This window comes from Mirounga leonina, unplaced genomic scaffold (assembly GCF_011800145.1).
Source record: "Mirounga leonina isolate KUSES-001 unplaced genomic scaffold, KU_Mleo_1.0 Mir_125, whole genome shotgun sequence".
Classification (NCBI taxonomy): Eukaryota; Metazoa; Chordata; class Mammalia; order Carnivora; family Phocidae; genus Mirounga; species Mirounga leonina.
Window position 1 is genome coordinate 9,120,399 of NW_023270305.1, and position 11,816 is coordinate 9,132,214.

Consider the following 11,816-nt stretch of genomic DNA (forward strand, 5'->3'; position numbering starts at 1 on the left):
GTTAATGTAATTTTTTAACCAATATGCTCAATTTGATAAAAATAGGCACATTTTTTTTAATAGAGTGAGAGAGGGAGAGAGCAAGCACGCACATGAGAGGGGGAGAGAGAGAATCTTAAGCAGGCTCTAAACCTAGCTTGGAGCCTAACTGAGGGCAGTGTCTCATGACCCTGAGATCATGACCTAAGCCAAAATCAAGAGTCCCACGCTTAACCAACTGAGCCATCCAGGTGCCCCCAGGCATATAAGGATTTTAAAGGTTTGTATTTACATACCAAACTTATAAGAAGGCTAATTTCAAATTTATAGAAGACTTGTTTGTGACAGCTGTCTGCCCAGAAGCTAATTTGTACTTATTATTTGCTTTTAGAAAATGGATTCTACATCTCTGTTACCAACGTTTTTAGACCTGGATCTGACAATATCACATGTCGAATGTCTTCCCAAGGACATTCTGGTGAAATTTCAAGGCAGGAATAATATTGAATGTGAGTTTGACTACCACATATTACAGAGGGAAATGCAGCATATTCCAAAAGTAAAAAATAATGTGGACATTGATGACTTTTGTTTGGTAGAAGAAAGAGTATCTGGAGAATGGCAGAGAGGAAGAGTCATGGAAAAGAAAAATGAACTCTATACAGTGCTCCTCATAGATCACGGAGAAGAACTAAGAGTTGATGGTACACAGGTTGCTTCAGCCTGTGGCAACTTATTTGAGCTACCACCGCGGGTAATAGTTGGTGTTTTTGCCAACATACTACCAAATGGGGAAAGATGGCCTCCTAAGGCTTTGAATTATTTCAAGTCATTAGTAGGACTACAAGTGAAAGGTTGTGTACAAGCTGTTTTGCCTCTTCAAGTGATTCTTCTTGAAGTGCCAAAAATTATATCCCAGGTTCTTGAATTACAATTAGGCAGACTTATCGATGGGGACTCGTTTCGCCTTATTGTGGAAATGTTAAAAGAATTCCCACAGGAAATGCAAGATTTACTAAAACATAAAAGACCTGACTTATCATTAAGTAATAATACTTCACTTGATATTCAACACATTTTGGCTAATTTGCAGCCATCTTTGTCAGTAGGCAGGATTGAAAGTATAAAGGTATCCTCTGCATTGAGCCCAAGTAAATTTTATTGTCAACTAATTAAATGGATTCCAGAGTTAGAAAACTTAACAGTGTGTATGACTTTGCATTATGATACTGTCAGTCAAGAAAGTAATCCCTCATGTGATAACTTTGGACTACTCTGTGTTGCCAAAAGGAGAAATGGACAGTGGCATAGAGGAATTCTTCAGCAGCTCTTGCCCAATAATCAAGTGAAAATTTGGTTCATGGATTATGGCAGTAGTGAGGCTATCCCCTCCATGCATGTGAAGAAACTGAAACAGGATTTTATTTTAGTACCATTATTTTCATTTCCGTGTTCTCTGACATATTTACACAGTCCAGATAGAGATGCCAGAAAATCTCAACTGAGTGTATTTAAACAAGCCTTGTTAGGACAAATAGTATATGCACATATTGATTGGTTCAATAAGGATGAACATTTGTATTATGTAACACTACAAACTCAGGAGTCTACAATTAATTCTAAGTGTCTGGTGAGGACTGCAGACACACAGGTCCTCTGTCCAGTGTCTGAATCAAAAATCTCTAATACGTTTAAGGAGACTAGTGCTTCTGACGTAAACAGCTTTGCAGTTGACTGCTTTACTGGAAATACTGAACCATTGATAAACTCTCCAAATAAAAACACTTTGAAAGTAGGTTTTCCTATTAAAACTGTAGAGATGGAGATACAGGCTGCCTATATAGCTTTTGTGGCCTATGTATTAAACCCATCAAATTTCTGGGTACGCACTAATGAACATCAGAATGAACTTCAAGATATAATGAAAAATATAAACAAATCTTATGATTTGTGTGAAAATGATGAGCTGATTCTAAGAAATCCAGAACCTGGATTATTTTGTTGTGCTAGATACAGCAAGGACAGACACTTTTATAGAGCTGTGATCACTGAAATTAATGGTTATAAGATTAATGTTTATTTTTTAGATTATGGAAATACTGATTCCATACCATTTTTTGATGTAAAAATTTTGCTTCCAGAGTTTTGTGAGATGCCTGCCTTAGCCATGTGCTGTTCACTTGCACATATATTTCCTGTTGAAGATTTATGGGTGAAGGCAGCAATTGACTATTTTAAAAAAATTGTCTTGAACAAAGCAATTTTGCTTCAAGTCATAGCAAAAAAAGATGACAAGTACATTGTAAATATTCAGAGTATTGAAGCCTCAGAAAATATTGATGTTGTCTCTCTTATGTTACAAGCTGGATATGCAGAATATTGGGAGGTAGAACCAGAATGTTGTCCCAAATCTGTAAGTAAATATTCAGTGTTAAATTTAAAATCTAAAAACAAAGTTAATATTGAAGTCCTATCTGCCCTTCTTGAACGACCTAAACCTAAAAAGTACCATTCAAATAAGCTAAAAGAAAGTAACTTGTCCTTGTTAAAGTCCCCAGCTGTTAATTTCTCAGATTTAAAAAATCCTTTCACCTTGCCTGTGGGACCTGAGTCGCTACAACCTTATAAAGAGTATATGTTTAAACCAGGAACGGTCCTTGAAGTCAAATGTTCTTCTTATTATGGCCCAGGTGACTTTTCATGCCAGCTTCGATGTAAGTTAGAGGACCTAAAATTACTAATGGAACAAATTCAGAATTATTATAGCATTCATTCTGATCCTTATCAGATTGGGCACATTGCTTGTGTTGCTAAGTATTCCAAAGATGGGAAGTGGTATAGAGCTGCTATTTTGACTCAAGTATCAAGAAAAGAATTTGATGTAGTATTTGTTGATTATGGTTACCAAGAAAGGGTTTTAGTCAAAGATATTTGTGCTATTAACCCACGTTTTCTTTCTTTAGAAGGCCAAGCCTTCAGATGTAGTCTTAACCATTTAGTTGAACCCATTAGTTGTAAATTCAGTTGGACAAGAGAAGCATGCAGAGACTTCGGGAATTTTATTTCTTCATCTAGAGGATTATTAACTTGTGTCATTTATGCCTTAGTTCTTGTATATCCAAACTGTTTATGTAACTTAGTGGATTTACAGTCTCCACTCCCTAGTGCAAAAGAATTTCTTACTAATCATGGCCCAGCACAGTATAATACATTATCAAGGCCATTTCCATCTTCAGTTAGTCTTTATAGTTACTGTTATTCTTCCTTTAACATAAAAATTGGAAGCGAGGAAGAAATATACATCTCTCACATATATAGTCCCAAAAAGTTTTATTGCCAACTCAGTAGAAATAATAAAGACCTAGAGACAATAGAAACAAAAATCACAGAGATTAGTAACCTCAAAAATTGTCCAAAATATGATCCTAGTAAGATGAGATTGTGCATATCTAAGTACATAGAGGATGGTCTCTCTTACCGAGCTTTAGCAATGCCAACAGATTCATTAACTGACTTTCTGGTCTATTTTGTGGACTTTGGAAATAAGCAGTTAGTAGAAGAAAGTACATTGAGGGCTATTTCAGATCAGTTTCCAGAGTTGCTGTTTACACCTATGCAAGCTATTAAGTGTTTTTTGTCAGATCTTAGAGATGTTGATATTCCAGCAGAAATCTGTAGCTGGTTTGAAGATAATTTCTTGGGAAAACTGTTAAGGGCAATAATATTGTCCAGGGAGTCAGATGGCCAGCTTGGTGTAGAATTATATGATGGATGTCAACATATAAACCACGAAATTAAAATGTTGCTTCATGCTTATGGAAAAAAACATTGTGACCAAGCACACTGTGTGGAAAAGGGTCCTAAAATAAGTGAGAATAAGAGACTTGCTGTTTCTTTGAAAGGCAAAATAGAGAACAACTATCAGCATAATACAAATAAAACTAATCTAGTAACATACTCTGAAAGCAAAATGGATCAATTAACAAATCCTGGAAATACATATGCTAAGCTTTTGAAACCATCAGTTTGTTATAAAATTGAACCGGTGTCAAAAAACAAAGTGAAATCTTTGACTGATGGACTGAAAAATAAAGGTTTAAAAAGTGTCTCTGGATCTGCACATACAAAAAGTGTCTCTGGATCTGATAAAAATGATGTGGGCCGCAAATCAGTAAGGGTTGTATCGCAGTCTTTTATCCAAGAACTAATTCAAGCAGCCTCTCGAAACCCATCTAATCTTACTAGACCACAGATCAAAGATCTTCCTCAACCCCAAATTTACTTGAATGCCAAAATTAAAGGTTATGTTTCTAATATCAGTAATCCAGCAAGTTTCCATATCCAGCTTGCGGAGAATGAAAATGCAATCATTAGACTTGCAGATGCTCTAAGTGAAAGAAGATTGAATATAGTGAAAAAGAGAAAATCAGTGAAGCCTATGGTGGGAGACCTTGTAGTTGCAGAATACTCTGGTGACCGTGCCATTTACAGAGCAGTTATTAAGAAAATTTTGCCAGGAAATTCTTTTGAAGTGGAATTTATTGACTATGGTAACACTGCAGTAATAAACACATCCAAAATTTATGAATTTCAGAGGGAATTCTTGACCATTCCTCAACTAGGAATCCATTCTTTTCTTAGTGGAGTCAAGTGGAATGAGCCTGATGAAATATGGGACAGTAAAACTGTGGATTATTTCGTGTCAAGAGTGAGTAACAAAACAGTTTCTTGTGAATTTTTGAAAAAGCATGAGCAGAAATGGGAAGTCAATATCATTTGCGATGGAACATGTGTCATTAATGAACTACTGAAATGGACAGCCTGTTCAAAACTACAGAAAACAGTTTTGCAGCTGCCTGTGGCTGTCTCTCAAAAGGTGAGCTCTGATGAGGATAATGAAAGGAAGAAAGGAAGGTCAGATGAGTGTGAAGGTTCTGGGATCCTTCAGCCATCCTGCCAACAGCTGGTTAAGATTCCTCTTGAAGAGTTAAAACCTGGACAGCTTGAAAAGTCTGAGATACTTTCTGTCTCAAAAAGTGGGACATTTTGTGTGAAGTTATCCAAAAATAAAAAAATCTTATCAGATTTAACAGTATTAATCACTAAAGAAGTAAAAAACCCCTCTTTATCAATGGAAAATATGGAAAAAGGCTTAGAGTGCTTGGCAAAATCTAAAAAAACCTTGAAATGGTATCGATCAAAAGTAGCAAAGAAGTGTGTCAATGAGAAAGTGCTTGTTTTTTTAGTAGATTGTGGTAGGTATGAAATAATACCTTTAGGTAATACCAAGGTGCTTAGTAATGAAATAAGAAATATTCCAAGACAAGCTGTGCCTTGTAAATGGATTTGGTGTGAAAATTTTAGAAACCAGTCATTTGAGTCCATTGTGTGTTTATTTGCTCATTTGGAAATAAATATTCTTTTCTTGAAATACTTAAACTCTGTGTGGAAAGTAGACATTTTGGTGGATGGCCTGTTACTTATGGAATACTTAAATTTAAATACAGTTCATGTTGAAAACAAACTTAAATCTTCAGAAACTATTTTTAACGTGGAATCGAAGACTCCTGTGTCATCATGTACAATAAGATCATATACTTGGACCCAACTCCAAAATGGAAAGCAATATTCTGGTATTGCCACTGCTGTTTGTGATCCGTCAGATTTCTGTGTTCAGTTAGAAGATTTCTTTGACACAATGAAATCTCTCTTTGTGTTGCTTTCTGATCTACCAGAAAACTTGCAAACAGTGCCTCAAGAGTGCATAATTCCCGGTGCTAGTTGTTTGTTCAAATACGATTTGGAAGATCAGTGGAATAGAGTAGAAATTTCTGAAGTCTCTAATCAGTATTTATTACTTGTGTTGATCGACTATGGATTTTCTGTTTACATACCTTATTCAGCTATAAAAAATCTGAAAGTTGTTCCTGTCGAACTTTTGGATATACCAAGGTTAAGTTATCCTTGTATCTTATATGGTATCTTACCTGCTAAAGGGAAACATTGGAATGAAGAAGTGAGAAGTTTCTTTCAAGATTTCCTAAATAAACCAGGCTTAGTTTTTCAGTTTAGGAAGTATAAGTTTGAAACAAAACTGGAAGTAGATGTCATTCATGAGAAAAATAATCTGGCAGATATGTTAGTTGCATCTGGTCTTGCAGTGTATTCCAAAGATTCAGATCCTCTTAATGATGGAGTTAGTACTACTGGAGCTACTAAAATCCAGCATCAATTACAGAGCAAGCCTATCTTCCCATTATTAGATCAAAATTGTTACAAAAGAGAAAATATAAGTTGTACATGCACTGAGAAACAAAAGCTGAAAGAGAAAACTGTAAAGAGGAGAGAGGTCTATAAGAGCCTCTTGAAAAGCCGTGTCAGTAAAAGATTATATTCTAGAAATGGAACTCTGAGGAAGAAGGCTGACATTGGAAAACATAATCCCCAAAGTACGGTTACATTTGATACGTGTTCAGCTTCATTTTGGGAATCACCTAATGGTTTAAAGACCAGCACCAACTGCATTGAAAACATTTTTGAAAAACCACCAACTGAAGAAATACAGGAAAATAACACAACGGATTTGAGAATAACAGTAAAGGCATCGCATGCTAATGAAAAAATTGCATCAGAGGAACACTTCAATGGTAAGTAGCTATTTTTTAAAAGATTTGTTTTTGTAGATTCTATTTTTGATTATTTTTTGGGGGGTTTAATCATTTAAGATATTATGTTCAGTTGGCCACCGTGTATAGTACATTCTCAGTTTTTGATGTAGTGTTACAAAGCTGTGATCACCAAGACAGCATGGCATTTTTGATTCTTTAAAAGCTTATTATATGTCAAAATTATCAAAATTGAAAATATCATACTGTAAGAAAACTTACTGGAAAATGTGAGTAAATGGATAAACTGGGACTGATCACTTAATTATAAAATGGAATGTGACTATTCCTTTTTTGAATGGTGACCTTTGAGAATGTAATGAAAGTGGAGAGCATTTTTAACCATATATGCATGCGCACATACATGACATTTTTTTAAATTTAAATTTCATTAGCCAGTATATAGTATACATCATTAGTCTCAGATGTAGTGTTCAACAGTTTATCAGTTGCATATAACATGACATTTTACAGGTAATTTCAAGGGTTTCACAAAACTAAAGCCCCATAGATCTCAGGTTAATAAATCTTGCTATTAGTGAGCTCCTGGGCTCATTTTGAAGACCAGTTTTCTGTTCTAGGTTTCTTATCAGATGAAATATAGCTTTATTTAGGTTTTCTGAGTGTGTTTTTAGCATATTGCTAATGCAGTTAAACTTATGGAATAAACTGGAACTTATTTCCTCTTAAATTTTTTAGATGTCAAACTGATTCTATAATATATGTTATAGCTAGAGTATTGTCTGATTTTGCTTATGCACATTATATTTCATTTTCTGTGTGGATTAGTTACTGAGGATTTTGTAGGCTATAAATGTTCCCTGTTTAATGAATGGACTAGAAAGCTGTTATTCCATGTTACAACTCGTATTATAGCAGGTTATAGTCTTTTAATCAGTGGAGGGATCTTGTTTTTATTGATGTATTTTAGAAAGAGTATTTCATTTGAATTCATATTTAGGTGTTTTATAGTGAATTGATAAATGCTTTAAAATTGGCTCTTATTTTTGAATATTTTGTATAGAATTAGCAGTTACGGTAGAGTGCTTACTATGTTCTTAGTGCTTAGTACCATGTACTAAGATTTTTGTACATATTCCCTCATTTAAAGCTTACCAAAATCAGTGAAGTAGGTTGATTTTTAGGTTTGCATGGAGTCTGATAACTAGTGCCCATTTCTTTGCCTAGATTCTAAATCACTTGAGAGAGGGACAAGGAGAGAAACAATTGGTGAGCAAAATATCCCATTTATTAAAAAAAAACCCAAAACAATATTGATAAATGTGGGTTTATATCAGTGGGAAAATGGGTTTACCAACACTGAATCAATAATTTAGACTTATCTGCACAGGCACAGAGGAGAACTTCTCCACATGGGGGGCCTACCCATGTAAAACATAAGGCTTGAGGCTTTTATCCAAAAAGGGAGGGAGGAGGAAGAGGCTAACCTAGCAGGTGCCTTTGTCCTTCTAAGCGACCAATCAGATTGGCCCTACTGCTGGCATCAGTGAAGGAGCAAACAAACCTGAGGAGGGTTAGGCTAGGAGAGTGCCTCACCTGTGAGTACTTCTGCATGGAAGGAAACCTCAGGAATGGGAAGAAGTACCCTCCCCCCCAAATTATCACTATTGTATGGATGAGGCTCAGGAAAGTTAAATAAATTGCCAATGGATATAAAGACAGAATCTCAGTTCCTTATTTACTAGCAACTCTGATGTCTCCAACTCCAAAGCTTTTTGTTAATTACTTATACTGCCTTTTGAAGAGCAGTTCCATCATTTGAGGAAGAGTTTTCAATAAGCTTTTGGCCCTCAGCCCATGCATTTTAGCACTTACATAATTTCTTTTATTACTTCACATGCGTGTATTTCCACCTTCATGTTTTTCTTATCAAATTCTTTAAGACCCCACTGTGAGCCCCCATCTCCATCCCACCTCCTGCATTCCTAGCACACAGTGAATGAATGAGTGAATTAAGTAAAAGTAGCTATTACAAAAGCAGTTAACCAAACATCAAATTATAGTTCTAAGAGGGCGCCTGGGTGGCTCAGTTGGTTAAACGACTGCCTTCGGCTCAGGTCATGATCCTGGAGTCCCTGGATCGAGTCCCACATTGGGCTCCCTGCTCGGCAGGGAGTCTGCTTCTCTCTGACCCTCCTGGCCCTCCCCCCTCTCACGTGCTCTCTCTCTCTCAAATAAATAAATAAAAATTTTTTTTTTTTTTAAATTATAGTTCTAAGAAATAAAATTTGGAGTTTCGTTTAGGGTAAAATCATAGCTTTGAGACAAATATAAGAAATATGGTTTCATGGACTAAGAACTTACTAGTGCACTTGCTACACTCCGTTTTAAAACAAAACCAAATAAGAAAACGTCAGATGGTTCCATTGCCTTGAGTACTGTCCGCACTCCTAACATTTGTTACTCGTCCAGCAGCAGGACTGTGGTAGCCACCGCTGTTTGCTATTACTACCTGCTCTGAATCTAGGGTAAAATGTGTGTGTGTGTTGTTTTTTCTTCTTGGTTAAAGTTACCAGTATTTGAAACTCCGCTATTAAGCTAGAAAAGTAGCTCTAATGGCTGTGCTTTTCAGCCTGGGCTTTGCAGTGACATCAAGAAAGGAAGCTTTAAAAAAAAAATTTGGACGCCTGGGCCTCACTTCTAGAGATTGCGTTTAGTTGGTCAGGCTGTGGTCTCACTGTCAGGACTTTAAAGCTCCCTAGGTGATTCTAAGGTCCAGCCAAGGTTGAGAACCACTGTTCTGGAGACGATTGTGGATAACTTCCTGAATTATTTTGTGAGAGAAAATACTAATTCTGGACTCTGAAAACTTAGAATCTATCCCTCTGGTATTTAGAGTCCAAACTATACATAATGAGTCACAGTAATTCTGTGCTAAACTTAGTGTCATTTTGTTAGAAATGGCCTTAAAGTATAATGCATTTATTTTACCTTGCCCAGGTATTGTTTTAATTATAGAAGTTGCCTCTTATGTTTAGAAAATTGACAACTTTTCCATAGTTTCAGCCTACTATAACATATCAATATTAAAATATTCAAGCTAATTGTTTTTATTTGCAGACTGTTTTCTCAAAATAAGTTACTAGTCTGTTTCCAGGATGTATTTGCTGTTGATTGCTCGCTTGCTTGCTTGTTTTTCCCTGGAAGTCCTTGAATAGATAATTATGGGAACTAGAGAATGTAATACCCCTTTAAAAAAAAAAACCCCACAAAAATATCTAGTCACTCTTTGGTGATGAGGCAGTGCTTGATGTTGTTATGTGCTACTTTCCTCCAGTTGCTTATTTAACTGGAGGACACTTTTGAAAGAAATCTGGAATGTCAGCCCAGTTTTGAGGAGAGTTTTGTCTGACCTTTTACATTTGAGATGATATAGCTAGACATCCAAAGGGGAATGGCTGACAGGCATGTAAAATGTTAGACTGAATTCTGAAAATACAAGATTTGTAAGTGATACATACTTATGAATTACTTGCATTGAATCTAGCATGGTATTTAAAAGTATGGGCAGTGAGGCCCCACTCCGAGTTTGAATTCTTGCTTCATCCCTTCTTAACTGTGAAATTGGAGGTAGGTTTTTTAACATATGTTTCTATAGTTAGTTTCTTCATCTGTAATACGCAGCTAATGATGACACCATTGGCTGCCTGTGAGGGCTATGTGAGTTAAAACACGTAAAACCTATTAGTATCTGGTACAAAGTACATGCTCATTAATTTTAGAAACAGTAGCTATCCTGATAAAGCTACATTTGTTTTTAAAATCTTTTGTGAAATAGTAACTTGAAAAATTGATGCTGCTTTGCATGAAATTGCAATACTTAGGACTCTGTGTGTGTGTGTGTGTGTGTAATATATATACACACACATACACACACATGCATATTTGCAGTATAGTGGTTAGATTAGTGGTTAAATCTGTTTGGAAGGTAGGATTTCTGATTGAGAGAATTATACTTCTAAATAAAGATTAAAATAGGCTATATGTATTTTTTCCAAAATGGGTATATATTAGAAATTATTTAAGAAAATCTATTTTTCGTTATATGTATAATCATATGCATAATTTACATGCCATATTTCATTCCTTTTTTAAAATTGTGGCTTTTAGAAATTAAGTAAAAATTCTGTTTATAGTAGGAATTTTCAAAATAAAGTCTTGACTATTAAACCCATAATGCTTGGAAAAGTATATTACAAAATACTAATTGTTCTTTTTTGCTTGCTTTTCAGTGCAGGGAGATGAAAGCTCAGATCCTTTATGCATGAGTTTGGCAACAAATAATATATAGGATACCCAGTAATTACTGTCTTGTTTTAGATGCTCCAGATATATAACAAAAGTGGTAAGCATATGACCATTTCTAATACTAAAAGTATCTGAAAGGCATCTAGATTGTTCAGATTATTTTCCTAGCAGACAGTGATTAGAATGTTACAGAAATTTTATGTGACCAGGAATTATGATGACTTGTTTTCAGAAAGGTTATTTAGGAAATGGGGTTCACTCCTGAAGTATTTTAAACATTTTATTTGATAACCCATTCTTTGCTTGTATTTTCAGTCATTACATAATATTTCACCATTATCTTACATCTTTCAGGTGTCTTTCCTGACTAAAGCCTTTGTGTCTGTTGCTACTTTGTAGAGTCATCGTTGCAGTCATGGATAATATAGAGAGAGTTAATGTTACCCAACCATATTCTCAGGAAAATATAGGTGCTTATAGGACTGACACTTAGTAGTAGAATATGGAAGAGAAGTCAGACTTAATCCCATTCTTCCTTCTCTTTAGCTCATGCGATGGGATTTTCCTTTTACTTTATTTTGCAGTTGTATTTATTTTTAATTTGGCTTTATATTTTTGGTTGTTTATTTGTTGTAGATACTTGTGACATTCAAGAACATTACTGTTTAATTGGAGGGGGCGATATTTTGTCAGTGCATTTACCTGTGAATTAGAATTTATTTTATGAGTAAACATTTATTGAGCAAATTCAGAGTATTTTGTTGCAAAGATAGAACCATAAAATGATACAGTTGCACTTAAAATCCATGTCTGCCAAATTGTTCTGAAGAACTAGAGATTTGGTGACTTAGAGAGTATTTGAGAAAACTTAGAAATTTCCTAAGCTAGCTAGGGACAATCAAG

At 35.3% G+C, this 11,816-nt stretch overlaps 1 protein-coding gene across 1 annotated transcript; it reads left to right on the forward strand.

Annotated features, from left to right (window-relative positions):
• Positions 1-373: 373 nt before the first annotated feature.
• TDRD15 (tudor domain containing 15) lies at positions 374-6,669 on the forward strand. The gene has a single exon (XM_035000446.1). The coding sequence runs from the start codon at positions 374-376 to the stop codon at positions 6,632-6,634; it is 6,261 nt and encodes a 2,086-aa protein (XP_034856337.1). The 3' UTR covers positions 6,635-6,669.
• The last annotated feature ends 5,147 nt before the right edge of the window (positions 6,670-11,816 follow it).